The 24,894-nt window shown below is 39.1% G+C and overlaps 2 protein-coding genes and 1 pseudogene across 2 annotated transcripts in view; 1 reads left to right on the forward strand and 2 right to left on the reverse strand.

Annotated features, from left to right (window-relative positions):
* Positions 1–26: 26 nt before the first annotated feature.
* LOC131779951 (uncharacterized) lies at positions 27–1,069 on the reverse strand (annotated as a pseudogene).
* A 93-nt stretch (positions 1,070–1,162) lies between these two features.
* LOC131779948 (vezatin-like) lies at positions 1,163–4,341 on the forward strand. Its single transcript, XM_059096564.2, has one exon. The coding sequence runs from the start codon at positions 1,361–1,363 to the stop codon at positions 3,467–3,469; it is 2,109 nt and encodes a 702-aa protein (XP_058952547.2). The 5' UTR covers positions 1,163–1,360; the 3' UTR covers positions 3,470–4,341.
* Positions 4,342–5,986: 1,645 nt separating this feature from the next.
* LOC131779961 (beta-1,4-N-acetylgalactosaminyltransferase 3-like) overlaps positions 5,987–24,894 on the reverse strand; it is a 19,174-nt gene continuing 266 nt past the window's right edge. The window contains exons 1-4 of the mRNA XM_059096579.2: positions 23,857–24,894; positions 9,871–10,390; positions 8,412–8,556; positions 5,987–7,597 (exon numbers count right to left, since the gene is read on the reverse strand). The exon at positions 23,857–24,894 is cut by the window's right edge and continues 266 nt beyond it. Coding sequence (XP_058952562.2) covers positions 7,449–7,597; positions 8,412–8,556; positions 9,871–10,390; positions 23,857–24,894 — 1,852 coding nt within the window. The 3' untranslated portion in view covers positions 5,987–7,448. The remainder of the gene's footprint in view (positions 7,598–8,411; positions 8,557–9,870; positions 10,391–23,856) is intronic.

A 24,894-nucleotide genomic window follows, 5' to 3' on the forward strand; every position in this document is an offset into this window, starting at 1 on the left:
CATTCGGCCACAAGACACGTCTTAGTTGCAAGCAAGATTGAAGGATTGTCAAAATACTAGAATGATAGAACGAGGAAAGAGGTATGTCATCTTGTTTATTTTTGTATTTTTAAACCAAAACGTGTATAATCAAAGGTAGTATTGTTTCACTTGGGATATTTGTGTTGTTTGATTGATCTATACACACCCTGTGTGTTTGAGTGTTAGGACATTTCAATTAGCGTGTATCATATGGTTATGGCCTATTCTAATTCATTTTATTTCAGTTTCAAGAAACCAGTTGAGATTTGATAGATGCTTGAAGGTTCGCGTTGTTCAAGTTACATTTGATTTATGTCAGCATCATCTCAGTGCTGGTGAAAGCGGTGGATATTTACTTTGCTGATTTATGGCTCACTAAACATCCACCACTATTCAACTTTACTTTGGTGAATTATTGTTAAATATTCACATCACAAATTTAACTGTGATGACCATCACGATGAATTGTCACGCAAGACAAGATTAAGAGGAAGCTGTTGCATGACAACCCCAAAGAAATCAAGAATTTCTAGTCTCAATCTTCAGTCCACATTTAAAGTCTACTTTAAACAAAATTTTTCGATGATCTCTTTATGCTGTGGGAACATTTCAATCATCTTGTCGCTATCGCCAATTTCTAAGTCCTCATAGTCAAAGCCTGGGCCAGCTGCCTCACTGAACACGCATAAGCCACTCTTGTCTTCAAGCTCTAAAGCAAACCACACGTTCTTTGGCACATGACAGTGAAATCTGGCTTTATTATCCCTCAGTGGGTCCCCAATAATTTTGGTCTCGTATCTGCCATCCTCATGTATCATGTGTAAGATGATATGGCTGCCCAAGTGATGGAAATATGTCTCCCCTGACTTCATTTTGTGCCACGCGTTTATGTCTGATCCCCTTAGGAGAAGATAAATTACTGAATACGCATCCCTTACTTGGCGCCCAGAGCTATCTAGGGGTTGAACTTTAGTTGTTGCATTTAGGGATAATAACCTCCTAATGGAAGAGGTTTAAGGTTCAGAGCGTTAATGTACTCGTCCGCCATTGCTAAGTCTAGTTTTATGCTTCGTATGATTATGAGTGTAGTGTCCTTCTCCTCAATCTACTTTGTGTAGCGTGCGCGATGTGTATTATAAACTATAGCGCACAATCTTAAACTCAGCATCAAGTTGAAAGAGTCGTCCGGTTGGATCTTCGCTCTCGTTCAGGTCTCACTCACACTAAAGAAAGAAGTCCTTCTAACAACAGAGTGAGGATTTTCTCGCAAGAAACAAAAAGAATTTGAGTGGGGTACTTTATAATACCATTTCATGACCGGTCTACACTTTTGAAAAAAATGGAAGACGAGGATGTAGTTTTGGAAAACTCACCCTTGCAAAAATACCTCAACGAAATCGGTTATGTTGACTTTGAAGACACGAATGGTCGGAAAAGGCAAGAAGAGTTTGAAAAGAGCAACCATGGTTCCGTTTGGACCTACAAAGATTGTCTCGTTGAGTTTTCACAGACCGTAATTGAGCTTGCTCGGTATATTTACAGCTCGTCTTTGTCGTGGTTTGTTTTAGTACCTTCAGTGAATGATATTGAAACTTTCAGGAATGACTACATCGTGACTGTGTATAAATCACAAACACTGAAGAAGGATGACATCAGTTTTTTATCCCAGTTTGATCCGAAACTATTCGTTAGTGCTAAAGCGGAAATGGCAAGTGGTTTTGGCGAATGGAAATCTTTTGCTCATGGAAACTATATTTTATCTTTAATTTTGCTGGTTATTTCTCTGCTTCTGGTAAAGATTGACGGTCTTCTCTTTCCTTCTGTTTTGGCATTTTTGGTGATACTCTTTGCGTCCTCTGCTAGAGTTTTACTGCGATATTTCTTCATTCATCGTCATCAGACAAATTTAGTTGCACTGAAACGGTTTGCACAGCAGACAAAACAACTGACTCTCCTGGTGAAAAGATCTATAAAATTCATTCAAGAAATAGAACTAACATCAAAAGGTTATACCATGGTAGGCCCAATGATGCCTGCATTTTTCTCAGGAGACAGTGAAAACTTGGCAGAATCAGTGATATTTCCAACATTAAGAAAAAACATTATGGAAAATACTGAGCCTGTGTTGTTGTCTATACAGAATTCTGCTAAGGAGCTACTCTTTCATTTTCCTCTCCCACCAGAACTTACTAAGATATTTACATACTTTTCAACAGGATCCATTGGAAATCTGCATGTAGGAATCAAGGAAATTGTGCCAGATGACTCAACTGAAAAAGTGTCATTGCAGGGCTTAAAAAATGTGGCTTCATTACTTTCAAGCCTGCAGTCAGAATTTCTTAGTAGATTCTTGCTTTGTTTATCACTTGAAGTAAATGATGGTAACTTGAATCAATTATACATCAAACTCTTTAAAAATATAGAGAAGATATTTGGAATTTCATTGAAAATGATAGAATGTTCTGTAGTATCAATTGAGAGATGTTATCATGTACATGAAAGTTACTGTTTCATGAGCAAAGAGTGTGAAAAGCCTCCTGTGAAGCCTTGTGTCGATCAGACAGCAAGGGCTCTTGATATAACTCTTCGTAGCATTCAACGGCACCTTCAGGTGGGAATTTTGAGAGTAGAGTCCATTCAAAAGGAAAGATGCCAATTGTTAGGGCCTAAAGGAGATCATGACTCTAAAGCCAAGAATTCACTCCCTTTGAATTTAGAGACAGCATTTAAGTGGATAAAAAGTGATCTTGAGTCTGCATTAACCTGTTGGCAGGAGGGTGAGGAACTCTTCAACAAACTTCTAGGTAAAGAACCTACTGCAAATCAGAACAAAGTTTCTTGTGACACCAAGAGTGATGAAATATTGGAAGAATCACAGAATCTTTACACACTGGACCTGACAGAGGATGTTGAAGAGGGTGATAATGTATATGAGGCCTTTTCTGATCCATATGAAGAAGTTGTGATTGACCAAAAGGCTCTAAATGTTGAGGATGTTGAAAAAGAGCAGAGAGAAGCAAGGGAAAACAAGCGACTGTTACAAGAACTGAAGACTGTTTTGCTTTCAAAGGCAAAGGATCCACTCATTGGCACTGCAGGATTTGTCCAACCTGCAGTGAAACAACCTACCCATAATCTCCTCAATGTATCAAACACAGATAGTAAAACATGGCCTCATGGTGGCCAAGGTGGACTTACAACACTGAAAGAAGACGAAACAAAAATCTGTTTCAATCTCAGGGACTCCTGTCATCAAAAGTGGCTGTCCTCAAATGAGGCACACAGTCAGGTGTCTTGTATACATGCAAACGAGCATCCCGTTAGACCCCCTTCGCTGTTGGGAACTTTCCCGTCTTCAGTGGCTGTTTCAGTTGCTGCTGCAGCAGCTGCACACAGTAGGGCTATGGGATTGAATGAGGAATCCTTTTTTAGTGATGACACAGACTGAAAAACCTTCCAATCAGAGAAATTGACATCTAGACCACTGTGATACCTGTTGTTTAGGAGAGTTTAGCTCTGGCTAGGAAGAATTTTATTTGTTCTCCACCCCTCAATATTTTTTTTGTTAAATTATGATACTTAACTGCATTTGAAATTCCAGAAAGTAACCTAACTATTTCAAAGTTGTCTTCAAATGAACTGGTGGCTATTTGTGAGATATTCAATTCTCATTCCATTATTTCCCATTTCTTGGAGATCTTTTTGGACAATAAAGAGCTGTGTTTTGTAATCTTATGTTGAGTATTGATTTTTGGTTTGTTAGTTAGCCCAACAGCTGTTTGTGAAGCACACTTTGTGTTTGAGGCCATCTGATTTGTGCGCAGCTAAGTTACTGAGTTGTGAAATAGTGAAATAGTGCATCCATAGTCCGATTAAGAGCATATTTGAAAAAAATCATCAAACATTCTTTATGAGTGGAGATAAAAATTGTATGGTTTCTGAGACAGATATCTCCCTCTCCTCTGAGAGGACCCCAACAGGACACTTACCAAAGTCCACTTGACAATGGTATTGTACAAAGTTATACTGACTTAGTGTAGAGAAAATGAGGAAGCAAAATTGGGTCAAAGTAAGGCTTGTGGTAATTATATATATGGGGTGCACTCAATACAAGTTCCATTATACCTCTATTACTAAATATGTCTGAAGGGCCTTGATGTGTTGTGTTTGTACAGGCTAATGTGTCCTTTCATGCTCTTATATGTAATAAATGAAATAAGTATCCTTTTGTGTAGGCAACCCCTACCTCCTCATTTTTATTAGAGGAAGGGTTGAAGAGGGAAGAAAACAATCTTTCATTGTCATTTTACAATTATGCAAACTTCAGTTGCTTTTGTATTATTTCTTTCAATTACTTCTCTCCATGTGCTTTCACTGAAAATTTAAATTAATGTCCCATAATGATTTTGCCCAAACAAAGTGCCTGTTCAGTGGAAGAAAAAAAATCCAATAAACACCCCCAGAACAACGAGCTCTCCGTCCAGCAAACGCTCTCCTCTTTTGCTCACCTTTTGAGCGCTGAGGACACTTTTTGAAGAAAAAAGGAGGAATTCGTGCTGCGACTAATTTTCACGCGTTAGACGCGCGCACGTTGACGCCCTCAAATGGCTGACTTTCTGGCTGGAGGCTCACTAGTGATGAAAATCGAGATTTTCTCTTAACCAAACTCTGTAACCCCTCTTAATTATTTTGGTCAGAACTGTATCTTTATAGAGCAGAAAAACTATTTCAGCACATATCGATGGCCAAGTTTGTGGAAATTTGATCATAAGAACGGATAAGCCCTGGCACATCTAACAAAATCATGCCGAACTCGGAGATCAATGACAAGTCCTATTTCAACGTAGACACAAGGGAAACAAACTTCGTTGCTAATTTCTCTCTTGGATTCTCGTCTTCAGGGCAGATCGTTTCTCCTGGTCGGCTGGGCTTGATGGCAATATTGTTTGATAAATATGACAGGCGATGGGCTCAAATGAGCCCATTGTTTCAGTAATTTGTACTTTCAATGAACATTTACACAAAAATGATTCCTGAATTGAACAGATTAGCAGATGGCGATCTTTGAAAAAGTCGAAGAATATGCTGGATGCTACCAGTCATGCTAATGTCATGTTCATTGCCGTCCAGTGAAATGGAGGTAGTTTGCCCTCTTTTAACTAGGAGCTAGCACTCCAGTTAAAAGTATGAAATAGCTTTCATGTTCCCTTCTTTTTGTCTCTCAATGTAATGACTCAGAGAGAAAAGATGCTTCGAAACATGGGGTAAATTTAATAGCTGCTCCACTTAGAAAACTATGAAATGGCTGCAATTTCCACCTGATGCATGGCTAGGAGATGCGATAAGCCACAGAAGTCTTTCTGGTGTTGCGGCCTAGTCAAGTTCAGTACCAGTACTTCATTAGAGAGCATCGTATTCAAAAATGGTATCCGATCAAGTCGCCCACATACCAGTTTGCCCACGTCAACTCGCCCGTGCATAAAATCACTCCAATTAGCTCGTTATAGAATAAATCTTGTTTTAAGTAAAAGATTGATGTTTTTTGGAATGATAATAAAGTGACTGAAGTTTCAACAACGATTCGTTAACTTTACGCCGTTGCGAGTTGGCGTGGGCAAGTTGATTCGTGGGCGACTTGACTGTAATTCAAACAGCTGTAGAGGAACCTGGCACTCATAACCTCAGAAGAATTCCCGCGCTAGACATGTTGGCAGGTGTTACGAATTTTTCTAAAATAATTCAAATAGTACGCGCGCTCTGATTGGCCATAAAACCATTTTACATGAGTGTATGTAAACACGGTTTTCGTTCCTCTTTCATAAGTTATTTTATAAAAGAAATGTAAAATGGTTTTTCGTGTTTACATAGCCTGATGTAAACACTTGGGAGGTTGGGAGAACACTCGATAAGCTGGAAACCACTCCGCTTCGCGTCGTGGTTTCCTACGCTTATCTCGTGTTCTCCCAACCTCCCGCGTGTTTACATCAGGCTATGTAAACACGGAAACCATTTTACATTTCTTCAGCAACAACAGTGAAATGGAACTCTGCAGAGCGAGTTATTGATATTTGTACCAACGTATAGGTCATTTGCTAGATAAGTATTCCTGATGATAAATTTAATGAAAGAAACCGTGGGATAAAAGTGGAATTTTTCTCGCCACCCAGCACATGTACCTCAGGGACTTTTGAGGAATTTTCTTGCCACCCAAACTACATAATGTTGTTTACAACAAAGCAATTGAAAAGTTTCACATATTCTTTATATGGTCTTTGCCCCAAAACAATAAGCATGTTGCCCTAGAAAGAAGCCTTTGGTTAAATTTGTTGTGCAAGATGAAACTGTTGCCAGAGCAAGACCTACGTTGAACAGTATCGATAGTCTTAGGCATGAAAAAAGTAAACTAAATACCCCCGTAATACTCGGCGTATCACAATTGACTGCGACCCACGGTCTCGTTCGTTGTCAGGTCAACACACTGGTATATCACTCCTCGAGATTAAATTCCATTATATTAACCCAGTTGAGCCCTTCTTTAACTATTTTCCACATTTTGAAGACTAACATTTACACCCAAAAGGTTCCCGATATATATTCTTAATCGAATGCCCTGTTTTTAACTTCCGATAAAAATTCAGTTTTGAAATTATTGAAATTAGAAGCGCAATAACGATAAAGTAAACGTGAGAGAGTATGGGGGTTTTGATAACGGGATGAGATGCGAGCCGCCCTTCCTTTTCGAATCCGTTGCGCGAGTCAAAAATATTCCACGCGGCGCGCTAACATCAACTTTTTTCACTCATTTTTTTTAATTCGAGCAGCGAATTTGGCGGAAAAGAGGGGAATTTTCGTAGTCTAATAATGGGATTCCGCTGAGAAATATCCCCTCCTCAGCTATTGTTGCTTGATCTTGACATACACCCAGTTAATACTTGACCAAGTGAGACTATCCTCATTTCATCTCATTATGCCCCCCTCTAGATATAACAGGCGGGTCTTCTGCGGGCAAGTCGTAAACACAAAAACATCCTCCCTCCATCTACTTGTTTTGTTATTTTTCGTCCTGGTGCCTGTTAGTGCAACCTTAGATCAACGTTTTCTTAAATTATTTGATACCCATAGCAAAATTCTTTATTCACGAATGCAAATAGTGAAAGATAAAAATCCAATATTATCAAGTTAACTAGTAAAAGTTAACACAATCTACAAAAAAGAACGACAAATAACAGCAAAACAAAATCAGATGATTAAACATAAAAAAGGTAAAGATTACGTCCGCGATTAGCTTTTCCGACGTTTTAATACCCTACTGTTAATCTGCCTGGTTAATTACGGCAAAGAGTTGAAAAATGTATATTTTGTTAGATCTCTCGGATCGTAACTTTTAACCTCACTAATGTTTCTAGACTCATCTCACTAATCCCACTCTAATTCCACTTTGCCTTTTTTTTATGATAATGATGATAGAGGCCTGGGTACCTGATCCGCTCCACTTCCAAGGGTAACTGCATCACGCGGTCAAGAAGGTCCCAGTCTTCCCCACCCCAATTGTACTTGTATTCCTGAGCATTCATCCCTAGCAAAGACAATGAAGAAATTCCTCACAGAAATTACACTACAACGTTCGGAGACGTTCCTCTACGTCATAAAAAACGGACGATACACATTGTTAAATTATAAAAGACCAAAATGGAAAAAGTAGAGTGATTTTCAACGCGTCTAAGAGTTCCAGGATTCCGAGACTGCTTTGCTTTCACTGATTTTCGATATGTGATTGGTTTGAAAAGCTCGCGCAATCCTCAATGTGTTCTGAACTAACTTGGATTACAAAGCCGACTGAAAATGACAACTTTTCGTAGACTTCAGGCTAACACTTGAAATTGACTCTTGCCATGAGCTTCGACCTTCTTTCTCAGACATGGAATATGTTGACCACATCTTTAGTCATAGAGGTTTTATGACAAATTGATCTCCAATTTCGGTCCATTCAGAAGGCAAAATATCAATTGTTATGAAGAACAGGAGTTTTTAAATTAACTGAACAGATTAGGAAGACTTGAGGATTTCTTTTCTTTTCACTTCACAACACTGCGCACGCTTCAACTGGACGGCATTCAACAGCTCACAAAGAATAAAAGGAATCTTTCAGCAGATACCCCCAAGAACAAGGCCAAACCATCGCATTCCAGTCTTTGAGATAACCTAATGGGTTATTTATCGTCTCCTCATTCATTTTACAAGATGGTGCCCACGACCGCCAGGTGTTGGAGCGGTCTGGAGCTCGAACCCACTCCCCTCTACATGGAAACACAGTGCTCTACCGACTAAAATAATAAACCGCCGGCACTTTCAATTATTTTAAAAAGAGGTATGATATTAATTGAACTCACCCCCAAATCTCTCCCAATCAGATTTATACATTGACGCGATTCCAAACCCGTTCCATTGCCAAAATCCTTGATGTTCTTCAGAAGTACTGCCACAATTCAGTCGGCCAACGATTGGAAAATAAGCCAATCGACCAGCAATGGTGTTCTACAAATACAAATAACATCCTACATTCTCGTAACTTTTAGTACAATAGCGAAGTTTTGAGGAATACACAATGTTACAAGCAAACGCGAACACCTGAATGATTTGTACTTCTGGCTCATGTGATTAAAAATTTGTTTTCTTACATGGAGACGTCAAAGTTTAATCGGGTTGGTATTGAGAACTATTGCAGATTCTTAAATTTCCAGATATCACGCTATTAGACAGTCACAAGCAAAAATAGTCAACAGCCTCTATTGTTGTGTTTAGTATCCTTCAAATATTTTTGCAACGCGCAGGAAAAATGTTTACGAACAGCTTACTGTTTGCTGCGTGGGATGTTTACTTTTCATAGTTCTGTGGAACGACTTCATGAACAAACAAACATGTTCCATATTCTCTAACATTGCGGGCTAAACGCTCCCTCATCTTGAATCAAACTTTAAGCAAACGCTTTCATCTTAGTTGAAGTAAGGTTTGAAAATGTGAAATATCACTTGAGGTATATTTAACAATTATTGGCCGAAGATGAAGTGAATATTGTTGAATAATTCACTGAGCCTGAGGCGAATAATTTTTTCAGTGAAATTGCTCAGGTGCTTTCGAATTCTGTCGTAAAGTAACGACGTTTTAATTCAGAGTTTGAGGGAGAATACTAAAAGAAAAACACTCAACAAAGGAAAAACAACTGGCTAAAAGTCTGACTTCCAAAAACGGATATGAAGGTATGAACCGGAGGCCCTGAATAAAATTCTGGAGGAGTCTTACGCGACAGTTCGTACGAAAGACGAGGAAGGTCACAAGCGCGATAGCTTTTGTGTGATGGTTACTGCTGTCAACTGATACCTTACAGAGAAAGAAAACAAACGTTCACTTATTCTCGAGAGAGGTTTTACAAGTTTGAAGCAAATTCTTGTGGAAAAAGTCCGACTACTCGAGTAAAAAATGCTAAGGCAAGCGGCCGAACTGGTGAGCCATGACACGAAATAAAGACAGAAAAAAAAGGGAAACAGAGTCATATTTTTGATTGCATATTATAAAGTAGTAATCATATGATTTTTCTCGAGCAATTTGGGATAAATCAGCATAGGTAAATTTTTCAAAGGATGATAAAATTGCACCAGCCCGTAGAGCCCGTAGAGCCCGTAGGGTGAGTACAGTTTGGTTGGCCTGTGAAAAACTTACTAGTGCTGATTTATCCCAAATTGCTCGAGAAAAAAAATCATGTGATTACCTATACATATTCCCCGATTTAGCTTAGGCATATTCGAAAATATCCTTACTCACCGATAGAAACAAAAGCAAGAAAGTACTTACCATTCGAACATGGTCCAAAAGATCCACGGGCATGTCAATATGCAAGTCAAACAGAAAAATTATATCGTTTGGGTTGGAAACAAGCTGACAGGCTACGTTTAGGGCCAGCGTCTTGTAGAATTTACCCCTTAGTGTAACAATACTATGCCTGCTGTGAAGTAGAGGTGTTTGGAAAGCCTTGGCTATATCAATATCTTTACTTTCAAAATCAGCAACAACGACGTGAAAGTTATTGTCACCAGTTGCCAAGCTAGCATAAGTTAGTTGTTCAATAAAATAGTGCACCCAGTTTCCTTGTTCCTTGACAGGTAGAACGATATAGATCTTGGCGCTTTTATTCCAGTTCAATCCATCTGGAAGGCACAAATTGTGATTTCCTTTCGGTTGGTAAATGTGCTCCGACAGCCTAAATGTTTGACTGGTGTTCTTTGAGCCAAGTTCAAGGTTTAATAAGAAGCGATCGCCTTTTTTTTCGTCTGGCTTTTGAGTCACTTTGTGTATTTTCTTCAAAAAGTATTTTCTGAAAAAATAAAGAAACAACAGCAATTAGAACCTTAGCTGTAAATTCTTACGCATATTACACACTTAATTTCAACTCGAACTAAAGAACTAAAAAGTAAGCAATAACCTAGTTCATAGCAAAGTTACGGCATAATATTCTGGAAAGTTTTAAAACGAAAATGACTTAATCAACGACTAGTAGATAAAAAGGGGGATTCTGACACATTTTGAAAACAACCTTGATTACAAGGCAACCCATGAATTTTAACCTTGATTTCAAGTCAACCTTGAAATCAATTTTAATTTTCAAAAATACAGCTTTTGCACATTTTCAAATCAACCTTGATTCAGTTAAGGCGACTTGAATTTTTCACAGGTGAATAACATTCACAATGTCTCATTCGTGAGTTCTGAAGAGGGGTGTGGATATTAAACGATTCTCTTTAACGGTTCTCTTGAACGATTCTCTTAAACGGTTCTCCTGAACGATTCTCTTAAATGATTCTCCTGTCACACCATCGGGGTGTTGATTGTTTGTGTGAAGATTTTCAAATATCAATGTTGTATCTTCTCGCAAAGAAGTCGTGGTGTCGTCTTTGTAAATGAGAAGAGTATGACACCTAATTCATCAGGATTGCGTAGCCGAAGGCCCACCTCGAAGGGTTTGGGCCTATTGAAAAATTCATTTTAGATAGTTTTTTCCAAATCAAAGAATTCCTTAGGGAAGCAACTCAGTTCCAGGAGGAACAATCTGAAGCTCTTCTCTGACAAATCCACGATTTGGACCATCTTTCAGATAGTAGAGTACAGGCTCGCATCCATTCACAAGTGATTTTTCGATATCATGGACCTTCAGAGACCAGATTGGATCTGTGGCTCGCCTCTGACCACCTTCCAGCTCACCAGCGGCAAAGAGATATCCCACATTATTTGAGGATTCGAGTCTCTTTTCCTTTTGGCAAACTGGTCTTGAAAAAGTCGTTGAACTCTTTGCGTCAACCGAATTGTCTTTGACTGGATCCACAGGTTCCTTTCCAGTCAGTCTTGTCTCTTCGCTGTTCAAAGCCAATACAACTTCTGGAGGCTTCTTAACCCATTCGGTTGATCTCTTTCCCTCTTTGAAGTCCATCTCAAGACTACACAGGGAAGGGAAGAAGCTCACCCAAAGTTCGATTAAATCGCTCGACGATTCCCTGATCTCTGTGAACGTTCACATTCCCTCTTCTTATCCTCACATCATGCTTTGCCATTCCTCTAAGCTATAATTCTCAAGACAAATACTTCTCAAGACAAATACTTCTGAACTCTTCAAATACATCTGCAAGCAAGAGAACGTCTGTCTTGAGATAAAGGTCATGGTAATCACCCATCGTCTTCATTTTAAACTCTTTCCAGACCTTCTGCGCGTGCTCATAATCTTTGTCCAAAATTCCACAATCATTCAGCTGAAAGTAGAATTTTTCCTTTGGAGGTAAAGTTATTTCATTACACGTTTCAATGCTATTCATGTAACCATATGGGTACACACCCTTTCTTGAGACCAACTCGATTTTTTCCTTGGATACCTATCACCTTCGGCTTCTCGAAACTCAATTTTGAAACTAATTTATCATGGGGAACAAGCCATGAACTTGAAGCTGTCGATAAAACGAACGCATGCTTGATTTTAACTTCTTTGCCTTATTTATTACTGAAATTCGCAATCATAACATCTTTGCTGAAGCTCATGTACTTTTCCTCATTATTGGGAACACATTTGATGTTTCCTCCGCTTTTGCCGAGATTCTTAACCAATAGATGAGAGTCAGAACCAGCCAAGTTGTGAAAGATGACAGGAGTGAACTTCAGCTTTTCGAATTGTAGGCTGCATATATAGTGAGCTGCTCCACGATACTTCCCTGTGAAATGGCAGTGGTCCCTCGCTTTGTCAGCCTTCGGCCGGGCCGCGTAGCGGTCTTCATTGGGAGAACCCTTACAAATCCAGCAGTGCAAAGCATTGTTGAAATCACGCCTATCTTCATCCGTGGCAAAGTTGAATTCCTTATGAATATTTTTGATGTTTTCTTTAAGCATTTCAACAAATAACTCTTTACTCTGTAGACAACTGGCTCTTGAGAATAAAGCTCATTATCGAAGCAGACAATGTGTCAATGTCATTATCGAAGCAGACAACGTGGTCGCAGAACACACATGGTTTTTGCTTTTGATACTGACTAGTGAAACTATCATCACTACTTGGCTCACAATTATTTATTGGTTTAGTACAAGCATCAAAATCAGCATAAATCACAAAGGGTACTCTTATTTAGCGGTTGCGATTTTTGAATTTGACTATGCTTTCCTTATCTGGCATCTCGATCCTGACTGTCTCATTTCCTGAGATCGATGAATAGACCGAATCTGTCTCCAGCATAAAAGTCTGTTGTATTTATCGCACTGTTTTCCTTTTCAAATCTTCTTAAGACCTCTTTCCACATATCTCTTGTCTCCATTTCTTGACTGTAAACCTTATTTAGTAATTAAAAAAAGAAGTCCCTTCATTGACTTCCTTGGAACATTGATGATCGTAATGATTGATGATAAGAGAGAAGAACTTGAAGAAGGCACTTCACTCCGTGAAATGAGTGAGAGTAAGAAACATCTTCAACAAGTATTGTTGTCTTCAACACATTGTTGTCTTGGCTAGTGACGTACCAGCGTATTGTCCTTGGTGTCATTTCATCTCTTATGATCAGTGATCATGACGCACGTTACGTTTGTATCAACGTTCGCATCACTAGATTTGTCCCAAGGTATAAATTTATCCGGAACGAAAAGAACTTTAACGCTGATGCTTTCATTGAGGACTTTGAACAGCTGCCCCTAAGTATCGTGTATTCAACCGAAGATCCTGACATGCAAGTTGATCTTTTAAGCTCCCTTATCCGCGAATGCAACGACCGCCATGCGCCCTTAAAACACACTAAACTCACACGTCCTCCTACGCCTTGGATGAAGGACTTGGATAAACAAATAACAACTTCAAAAAGACTGTCTATCTCTTCAGACTTCCGCCCGGGTAAGTAAAGATGAAGTCACTTGGACCCGTTATCGAGATATGAGAAATGAACTAAAGTCTAAGATCAAGAAAACTAAGCGCGAATTCTATCAAGAGGCACTGTCTTCTTCCAAACTTAAAGAGATATGGCAAGATACGGCACCGACGAACTATGGAAGCTGATAGACTCTCTTCCTGAAGACGAAGGCAATTCATTTCACCTTCGTAAAGTCACTTGCAAAGAAGTTCTCTCGGAGTTAAAGAGACTAAGAAATGACTGTTCATATGGTCCAGATAGCATTCCAGTCAAGTTCCTCAAGATGGCTGCTGAACAACTTACTCCGTCGTTAACTCACACACTGAACAACTGCATTGACAATATAACATTTCCATCCGCCTGGAAAACAGCCAGAATTAGCGCAATTCCAAAAGTTAAAGAGATCAAGTCAAACAGCGACCTCCGCCCTATTTCGATCCTTCCTGTTCTGTCCAAAGAATATGAGCGTCTTGTATTACGTCAGATGGTTAATTTTCTATCCTTTGGCCCTGATGGTATTTTTAAAGAATCACTTGGAACGTATAGAAAAGGACACAGTCCACCACTGTTCTTCTTGCTACGAGGGACAATATTTTACACTCAATGAAACGTGGCGAGGTAACCATGGCTATTTTGGCCTATTTCTCGAAGGAATTTGACACAGTTGCCTATGGAACTGTGTTAAAAAAATGCACAAGGTTGGTTTCTCCAAATCGTACCTCAGATGGGTCACTAGCTATCTTACCGAGAGAAAGCAGTTTGTTTAGATAGATGACAAACTTTCAAGTACCATTGAGGTGGCCTTCGGTGTCCCCCAGGGTTCCATTTTGGGGCCCGTCATCTTCAATCTTTATGTCAATGACTTGTCAGATAGTCTGGAGGCGTCCGTAACATCACACCAGTACGCTGACGACACAACCATCTACGCGCACAGCAAACCTGCAAATATTAAGCAGTGTGAAGACCAATTACAACATGCCTTGGATCAGCTTTCAACTCGGTCAAGTGAGTGCAGTCTTCGTTTGAATACTGATAAGACAAAGGTGATGCTGTTCTCGACTCAACAACTGGCTCGTGTGCGTAAGCTTGATGAATACCCGATCAACCTGCATGCAAACGGTGCTAAATTAGAACGAATCAAAACCACTCGATTACTTGGCACAGAAATCGACCAAAAACCTGAAATGGAACGATGACATTCTTTCCAAAATATCAAAGTGCTACAATACTCTTGCTGTTATCAAGAAACTCAAGAATCTTGCCCCTTTTCATGTCAGGAAACGTCTGGCAGAGAGCCTTGTGGTGTCATTAATCGAGTACAACGATATAGTCGGTCATCCCATTCCTAAGTATCTGACGCAGAGACTCCAACGTGTCCAAATTGCCGCGGCAAGTTTTGTTTACAATCACTATGCGGATATGTCGGACGTTTTGAAACTCGGATGGCTCCCCATTAGTTATCGTCGAGACTATCACATAACTAGGACGATATGCAAGGCTTTATACCAAAACTGCTGGCCAACCTGCCTCAAACTGGTCGAATATAAACCGGCAAGAGCTCTAAGATCTTCTTGTGAGCGTCGCCTTGAACCATCGACTGTTCCTGGAACACTACAAGATTCTGCTGCGATGCTATTTAACAGTCTACCCCAAGACATTAAAAATTGTACATAACTCAAAGTATTCGACAGTAAATGCAGAAATCATTTTATGACATTGGCAACAAGTAGTTCTTAGTCCCACTTACATATCCTGTACATACTTTATGTCTCATGTCAGTTTTACTTTCATACGCGCGTATCTATAATGTCCATAAATTTAACATCATCAATACTATACAATTTTACATAAACTATCCATAACTTATGTATATATATATTTTATTTATATATTATTTATGTAATTATACATCTTGTTGCACGTTATCTATTAATCCATAAATCTATTTCAACCATTATATTATTTTATTATATCCATAATGCATATTTTATCAATTGTATAATTTTTTAGTGAATTAGTACAGAAGAGCCACCATGTGGAGTACTAATAAACCATTATTATTATAATTTATTATTATTTGTCCATCCAGTTCTGGTAAACAGAAGATCTAAAAGACCTTGTTTGTATTATTCTAATGCGTATGCAACATTCCGCCCGTTGATTGGAGACATTCTTTTCAAGTTGAATCCTGGTCCCGACACTAATCAAGTTAATCATCGTTCCTCTAATCTGACCTTTTGTTTGTTGAACGCTCGTTCTCTGAGAAATAAATCTGCATCCTTTTGTGATTATGGTTCAAGATTGCAAAGCTGATATTTTTGCTATTACTGAGACATGGTTAACCCAGAATGATGCTGCAGTCTGCAAAGAACCCTCCTAATGGGTACAGATTGTTTCATTGTCCTCGCACTGATCGTAGAGGGCTGGTACTGCACTTTTATGTGGAGAGAGTCTCAACGTACGTCGACTGTCCCCCGGGAAAAGACTTCTTTTGAGTTTTCTGAATATATGATTGATGGTTTACTTGTGTACAGACCACCGTATTCTGCTGCTCACCCTGTTACTTCAAGTACTTTTTTTCCTGAATTTAGTGAATACCTGAAATCATTGGTGCTATCTAAAGTGCCAATATGCACATCTGGTGACTTCAATGTTCATCTTGATGTCAGTGATAATGCAGATACCATTGCGTTTGCGGATCTATTGGAATCGTTGTGTCTTACTCAACATGTAAAATCACCTGTGCCCGTAATAGGACATATTGTGGATCTGATAATTACTCGTAGCTCTGACAATATCATTAAAGGTACACCTTCCCCGGATAGCTTTCTTTCCGATCATTGCTCTATTTTGTGCTGTCTTAATGTTACGAAAGTACTGGCTACTGTTAAACAGATCAGTTTAGGGAAGCTCAAGTCCCTGGATTTAGTTGCTTTTAAAAACGATATTGCTAGTAGTGATTTGTGCAACATCACTTCAAATGATTGTAATGAAGTTGCGGAGCTGTATAACAACTGTATGCGCTCCATTTTGGATCGTCATGCACCGATGACATCAAAAAGAGTGTTCGCTCGTCCCAGCGCTCCTTGGATGAGCAGTAATATCATAGAAGCTAAGCGTCAACGTCGAAAAGCAGAGAGAAAATGGAGATCTTCCAAATGTCAGTCTGATCTAGCTGGTTTTAAGAGAAAAAGGAACCATGTGACTTTTCTTATGAATGAGGCTAGGCGGGTCTATTATAGTACTCTCATAGCAGAAAATAGCCACGATCAAAAACATCTGTTTAAAGTAAGAAAGAAACTCTTGAACATCACAGGTACCCCAGTTTTGCCACCGCATGAAGACAAACAGAAATTAGCTAATGAGATGAGTATGTTTTTAATTAAGAAAATCGCCGATATTCGTTTAGACCTTGATAATCATGATAAACAACAAGCTTCCACAGACCGCGTTTCTCATGACATCGAAATTGATTCTCTACTCTTCAAGTTTAGTTCTCTGTCTCAAGAAGAAGTGCACGACCTGGTTCGAGCAGCCAGTAAGAAGTCTTGTGGCTTAGATCCAATTCCCACGAAGCTATTGTTGGACTGTTTAGATGTTCTCCTTCCAATCATCACTAAGATGCTCGATTACTCCTTAGAAAACGGTGACCTTTCCTCTTCATAGAAAAATGCTTTGGTTCTGCCTTTGCTCAAGAAAGATGGTTTGGAATCTATATTTAAAAATTATAGGCCTGTCAGTAATTTACAGTTTGAGTCCAAACTTGCTGAAAGTGCAGTTGCTAAACAACTCCATCATCACTTGGTGGCGAATGATTTATTTCCAGTGTTATAGTCTTCGTACAGAAAGTTTCACAGTACTGAAACCGCACTCTTGAAAGTAAATAAAAAGTGCTCTGTGAGCAAGCTCGTGAATTGACCCATGATTTTTTGGATTATGTTTAATGTTATCTGGTTTAGGGAATTTTGTGGTTGATTGTCATATCTGGAGTACGAACAGTAGTCCAGTGTTCGCTAATGTAGCAAAGAAACAAAGTAACGTTGGGATAAGAAAGCATTACAATTGAAATGATCATGCTATTGTATTTGACAAGGGTGGATGATGTCATGTCTTTTAAACGTATATCATTTCTGTTTCTGGTTTAAAAGAAAAGGTTGGAAGTAAATGTGGGTGAAAAGAGAAATTTACTGTCTATCATTGTAAATATTAGAAAATCAAGGCAATACTGTCTTAATGAAAACATTAACGATTCCCTCTTTATGAAATGAGACAAACGGGAACGGGTTTTGAGTGATATAACTAAGCCAAGACTGCCACCGTCATTTTGGATCTCCGCCTGGGTAGATTTTAGTCACATGCTAGGCAACGTATAATCAATAACAAGATAGAATTTCATGTCAGGCCTATTTATCAATTTTGTGGTGTATAACTTTCGCATTTCAGTACGTAATATTTATTTTGAATCTTCAAATTGTCTTGAAACTTAAAATTTGAAACTTGAAAAAGAAAATTGTTCTTTAAAAATTCACTGAAAATCGGTAGCTAAAATTGTTTTTTTAGGTGTTATTTGATTTTCGTGTTAACTTGTAATTTCGTTAGTCGCCGGCATCTTCTGTTGCTTCACACAGGAAAAACACACGATACGAAACTAATGTTCGATTTTGTCCTCAATCTCACGCCATTACAGAAAAAGCTTTTGAACATCTGTAAACTCCGAGCGCTTCGCAGTAAGTGATATTTTCAATGAATCTTCGGATTGTTTTCAAGTTCAAGGATTGTAAATTACAATTTTATGAAAAACGAAGGTTGTTCTGTTATTTCAGTGTGAATCCTTGCATGCCTGCCAGTCGCTGGCGCCGCTTGTTGAAACTAAAACGAAAAAAAAAACTCTTTTGGGATTATCATTGGCTTCTTTGTCACCCCACCACTATTCTTAACAACAAAGGTCGCCATTTCGTTTGTTTATTGCTCGCCAAAAACTATCAAATGCACTCAAAAGCCTAAAATCGAAAAAACGTTTACAGGAATCGACCAATCGAGCGAGCGAGAGAGCGAGTGCCATTCCCCACATCGCATTTACAACTCGCTCTTGCGCATGCGCGCAATTCACGAGTTAAAAATGAAATTCTATTAAATATGAATAAACAGCATGTCACACTGCTTATTTTGTTAGACTTGAGTGCGGCATTTGACACTACTGACCATTGTATTTTACCGGAGAGACTTAAATCTGGGTTTGGGATTCGTGGTACAGCACTGTCATGGTTTGCATCTTATCTAAGTAACAGATCCCAGCAAATACTTATTGATGGTTCCCTCTCTATGAACTTTGAACTGACTTCTGGTGTCCCTCAGGGCTCATGCCTTTTCCCATTATTGGTTGTATTGTATGCGAGCAAGATTTTTCAAATCGTGGACAAACATCTGCCTGGCATTCATTGTTATGCAGAAGACAACCAACTTTATTAGTTCTTCTGTCCCAATGCTAGTGTTAACCACGAGGTTGCTTTGGCTAGAATGGAAAGCTGTATTGATGATATTCGTAATTGGATGTTGAATGATAAACTGAAACTGAACGACGCAAAGACTGAGTTTCTGATCATTGGTACATCCCAGCAACTCGCTAAAGTAACTATTTCCAGTCTCCGTCTTGGCAACTCAGCAATTACTCCCGTGTCATCTGCGAGGAACTTGGGCTCAAAAAACTCACAATGGCGACTCACAAAACAAGAACATGCAACTCTGCCTCTTACTACTTGTACAATCTGAGGAGGATAAGAAAGTACCTGTCTAAAGAGAACATAAAAACTCTGGTCCATGCCTTTATCTCAAGCAGAATTGACTATTGCAATAGTATATTGTATGGTGCCCCGGAATATCAAATTAACAAATTGCAACGTGCTCAACACATGTGCTAGATTAATATGCAATGAAAGTAAATATTGTCACCTTACTTCTTTATTGATGGAGTTGCACTGGTTACCTATTGAGTTAGGAATCGAGTTTAAGATCATATTAATTGTTTTTAAGATTTTTAAGGGTTTAGCACCGTCTTATTTAAGTTCTTTAATTACACGCAAGCCCGAGTCAAGATATAATTTAAGGAATTCTAGTGATAAGACCTTACTCAGTTATCCTAGTTTTAAGTCTAAGGCAACAATTGGTGATCGGGCATTTATATTTGCGGCACCTAAGCTATGGAATAATTTACCAAGGGATATAAGAGAATCTAGTTCTATTAATAGTTTTAAATCGAAGCTTAAGACGTTTCTTTTTAAGAAAGAATTTTGTAATTGATAAAGTTTTCATGGTTATTTATTCATTGATAAAGTTTTAAATAGAACATTTCAAGTTATAATTAGTTATATGTTATATATCTTATTTATTATGAATCGCATTTAATTGTTATTTTGTATTCCAATTATCATTATCATTATTATTTTTATTTTATCTTTAAGTTATTGTAATTAGTATATTGCGGCGCATTTGAATATATATAAATAGAATTTGCGCCTTGGAAGTCAATAAATTATTATTATTATTATTATTATTATTATTATTATAAGTATGGTTTCACAGTCTGTTGTCCTGGCAGTCGCAATAACGATTGAAGTGAATATGAGCGCACTCACAAGAGGTCTGAAGTCTGTTGCCAAAGGAGTTGGGGAAGGGCTCAAGACTCTTGCAGGTAAGATCGCAGGAATTCTCCCAGGTCTCATCGGTTCAATAGTCGGCTTCATTTTCAAGACTGCTGGATCAGTGATCAGCTTCCTCGGACAAAATGCATGGCCTCTGAAATTGGGAGTCGCCATATTCATGGTTGAGCGCTTTCAGAAGAACAAGCGATGAACCAAGAAGGCCGAGACCAGTCCAGCTGAAATCAATCCGACCTCAACCATATCATGCTTTGTCTCGCTGTCGCTAGAAGAGCTTCGCTTTTCACCTGTTGATGATTTTGTCTTCACCTGAATTTCAGTTGAAGTCGCATTACTTTAATTGAAGGGTGACCGCCTCGCGGATGGGCTGAAGGCTTGATTTTTGATGAGCCCCCATTCTTGTGCCTTACTCCGACTGATTTCATCTCCAAATTCGCTGATTTGTTGACTCCGAGCTTCGTTTCAGCAGTTGCCTTCATCAGGCTGTTGTTATACCCGACCGTACTCTGTCTGTTAAGAAGATTTGAGGGCATAAGCCAAGTGCCTGGTAAGACTGCCAGATCAAGTCAGACTTTTGCCTCATCAATCGCAAGCCGAAACCTCTGAACGCTCTTCGAAATGTTTGGCTTTCTGTTCGCATCCTCAACCACGAGATATTCCGCAACCTGTCGTTGCGCACCATACTGCAAAGTTGAGCCGTTGAGGCCAATAGCTCGTATTTGGCATCACGAGCCACCTCTGATTCTGCGCCTGAAGAAAGCTGAATTTTCGTTCATGTGAATATTCCTCTGAAATTTGCATTGAAGTATTAATTTGGGCTAGCAAAGATCCCAATCTCCTCATGCAAACGACTATTTGCATTCTCATGAAATGAAACTGCTGGGACCTCCTTCTTTCCTATTCGATTCAGAGTGAGTTCGAGGGGAAAACCTCCAATTCCAAGAGCCTTCTTCATGCCAACATCGCAATATCTTCTGTCTGATCTTGAGACGCTCGACTGAACTCCATCTGATCGATTTAAGCAAACTTCAGTTGTTGCGTGTCTTTTATCATCGAACGACACTTGCGCACTAAACTTGCTCAGGTCTGCATTTGGATATCGTGCTTTTAAATCATTCCAGGCTTTTGTCTTTGCTTTATCTGCAATTGTATTCGCTTCATTTTTTCTTAGCCATTCAATCGTTTTTATTAGTTTCATAATCAAAATGGTTGTTTTGACAATTACAGATTCAAATGATTACACGGTTCGCTTCAGAGAACCTCTCGGTAAATCAGACTATATCAGACTTTTGACTTGTTCTCTCTTCAATTCATGGTATAGAGATCTTCCTTGACTCCACGGGATAGATCAGCGTTCGCAAGAGAAAAATTTCTAGACGAGATCTTTAGTAAAAAGCATTTCTTTTTATTTGCAACAAAGTTTATAAGGATCTCAAGGCGAATAAAGCGAAGTAAACGTCACCGATGACTCACACAACTCATTGGCGTCTACAGCCAATTTTGTTCATTGGCGATGTTAACGTCGCTTTATTCGCCGTGAGATCCTTATAAACTTTGTTGCAAATAAAAAGAATTGCTTTTTACTAAAGATCTTGTCTAGAAAGCCAAGTTTTCGTTAAAAAATCTGAGCGATTAACATGATGAGTCTTTACGGTGTTGTTGTCTCACGATAACTCGTTCGCGTCTGAAGCGGATGTAGTCATTGGCGATGTTTACTTTACTTTTTTCGCCTTGAGATCCTTATAAACTTTGTTGCAAATAAAAAGAATTGCTTTTTTTACTAAAGATCCTATCTAGAAAGCCAAGTTTTCTTAAAAAATCTGACCGATTGTCATGATGAGTCTTTACAGTGTTGTTGTCACACAATAACTCGTTCGCGTTTGAAGCTGTTACTCGATTTTAAACGTCGGCGAGTTGGCATCGGCGAGTTGGTCCGTCGGCGAGTTGGTCCGTCGGCGAGTTGACTGGTTACCGCAGAAACGATGGGTCGACTTGGGTTGTTAGGTTCGTGGATTTTAGGTAAAAAGTAAATACACGAAGTTCTAGGAGTGATGATGGTGAGATTTTTTCGCAGTGGTCAGCAACTCTTGTTTAGCTATAACATCGATAATCGTGCTTTTGACAATGTTTTGGTTGATGAAGGTGAGATCTTGTCAACTTTTGCATAAAAGGAGGTGTCAGAAAGTTGCCGCAAGGCATCTTTTTGGTAGAGGTCGACTCACCAAACAACGACTGCGCCGCCTTTATCGGCCGCTTTAAATACTGTGTCTTTGCGTTTTCCTAGGCCCGGTTAAAAATTCGCATTACATACGTGCCGAATATAACTCTTATTTTAATCGCAGATTATAAGTAGGTGGAATTTAATTCGAAACTGTCGAATTTAATTGATTTAAACGTCGAATTTCACATATGCATGCAGTTAATTCTTGAGTTATATTCGGCACATGTGAAGTGCGACGTTTGAGCCGAATTTAGTGCCGACCACTTTTCCGAAGAAAGTTTGGAAAATTTGGTGTTACGATTGAATTTAAGTTTGTTGATATCGTGGCGACATTTTTTGATGAAAAAAACATAAAGATGCGTAGTGGCCCTCTAGGGGAGTTCATTTCGAATCTGAAGTGTTTCGAAAGTAAAAAGAGAATCATTCAATTCATTGATTCGAGATATTCACACCCTCTTCAGAACTCATGAGTGAGACATTGTGAATATTATTTACCTGCGAAAGAATCCTGTCACGAAAGAAAAACGAACCGAAGCTATTTATTCTATTCCGTGCAATGACTTTGATCACGAGTATATCGGACTAACCAATTGTCAGTTTGGTGCACGTTTGGAAGAGCATCAAAAAGCGATCTTCTTTTGCAAAGAAGAAAATTCAGCTCTGTCGGAGCACACATGCCCAACCAACCGTACAATTGGGTGGGATAAGTCTAAACTAATCACCACTATTTGACGTTACCACCAGCGCCTTTGTCTGGAAGACAAAGGACCGCTTGTTGCAGCGACTAGATCACCCCTGATGAAGGCACTAGACAGGAGTTTCGAAAAGTTGGGTCTATGAACTGTGACTTCTCGGTTACATTCATTTAATCTTTGAAGCAGAGTAGCATCAAATAGTTCTCGTGGCATCAACCTGGTTGCCATGAGAACTTTCACTTGTCCATATATTGTTACTAGACATTAATGAAAAGCTAAAAACATCGCCGATTAGTTTGTAGTTAACTTCTTTAAATAAATAGAAATGTCGACATAAAAAGAAGAGGAAAACACATCGAAAAGACGAAATGTCACCATTAACCCTTTAACCTTAGAGTCACGTTTATCTAATTTCGCCTGACAACATCACCCCCGAATCAAAAATTAAAGTCACGAGAACAAAGAAAATTACCAGCAGCTAAGGAACTGTTGATTGTTGCACAAATTCTCCTTGTTAGCACCTTAGGAAATGTATAGAGAATAGTATGGAGAATACCTTTTCTGATGTAAGAGTGTAAAGGGTTCATGTCACAGCCCACCGATATTAAAAGGACTGTATGAGAAACTGAGCTCTGACTCACATATGCGTCAACATTTTGCGATCCGCGTACTTGCTTCCAAATTTGTCCCTTGGGGTTATACACAATCATCCGTTATAAAATGGTGTCTTTGGTTGCCAAGAGCAAGCTACTTATCTATTCCCAAATGTCGAATATTGAGGTGACTCTGCACCAAACAACCGATACTACTACAAACAAGTTAAAATACGGTTAACTTACCCGGACGGTAAAGATTTCATCAACTCGTCTACGACAGCTATTACTCGATCCTTCTTTGCAACTTTATTAGTATGCGTCCATTCGTTAGTCAAGGCTGCCTTAGTCATTACCGAATCATCTTGCGGGTACACGTTTGACTCACGTTGCAACCAAACACTTTGGTACTTCACTAGTTTCTCACGCACCAGAAAGCTCGGGCTATAAGAACAGGTCGGCAAAACGCCACTAAATTGAGCGCGGTCAATGAGAGGAAGACGATGAAAGTAAAATAACTTCCTTTTGTTTTCGAGTATCAAGCTATTTTGTTTACCCGCGTGTAGGGGAATATCATCAAAGCTATGTTCAACAAAGCTCGTCAAGTAATCCGAGGTTATAATTTCAAACTTTGAATTACGAGACCAATACACAGCCAAATGAACTGCCCCAGCTTCCTGTTTAAGTAAAGACTCAATGTAATATTTTTTACCGGTGTGAAGGGTGACCTCCTTAGATATTTGCTCCGCATACTTTTTGTAGTCTCCATCTGAAGTCCAAGCAGATTCTGTGGGAGAATAAACACGAGCAATCAACTTACTTGAAGCAGGGTCCTCATTTGCACTCAACCATAATTCAGAAGTGTCATCGGATGATATGGCAAACTTGTACACGCCGCTTTCCCTCGGATGGACGAATCCAAAGAATCTATATCCGGTGGATTGTGAAGCGGGATTTTCCGTAAAATGAAATGCAGATACAGATAAGCGCCTGTGTGGGTGATAAGGAAAATGAGGCCACTTTCGTAAATTATCGACTTTCGTGCCGCATACCCCAGACCAAATATGAAGATTCAGAGAGCCAATAGTCGAAGGGACATATCCACTATTCAGTTCCCGTGTAAACGTTGACAATGCATTTTGTTCGTCCGCTATAGGTTTTTCAACGTTCGCTTTCGGTTCTAATTGTTGACTTCTCGCACATGGACAATTGCACGGAGTAGTACTAACATGACGCTGAAAACCTCCATTTTTAGAGGAAAACAATAGCAGCAAACACCCTGCG

Source organism: Pocillopora verrucosa, chromosome 8, assembly GCF_036669915.1.
Source record: "Pocillopora verrucosa isolate sample1 chromosome 8, ASM3666991v2, whole genome shotgun sequence".
Taxonomy (NCBI): domain Eukaryota; kingdom Metazoa; phylum Cnidaria; class Anthozoa; order Scleractinia; family Pocilloporidae; genus Pocillopora; species Pocillopora verrucosa.

What these genes read in the sequence shown, in the direction of transcription:
- LOC131779948 (XM_059096564.2), top strand. Translation starts at nt 1,361, where the DNA reads ATGGAAGACGAGGATGTAGTTTTGGAAAACTCACCCTTGCAAAAATAC.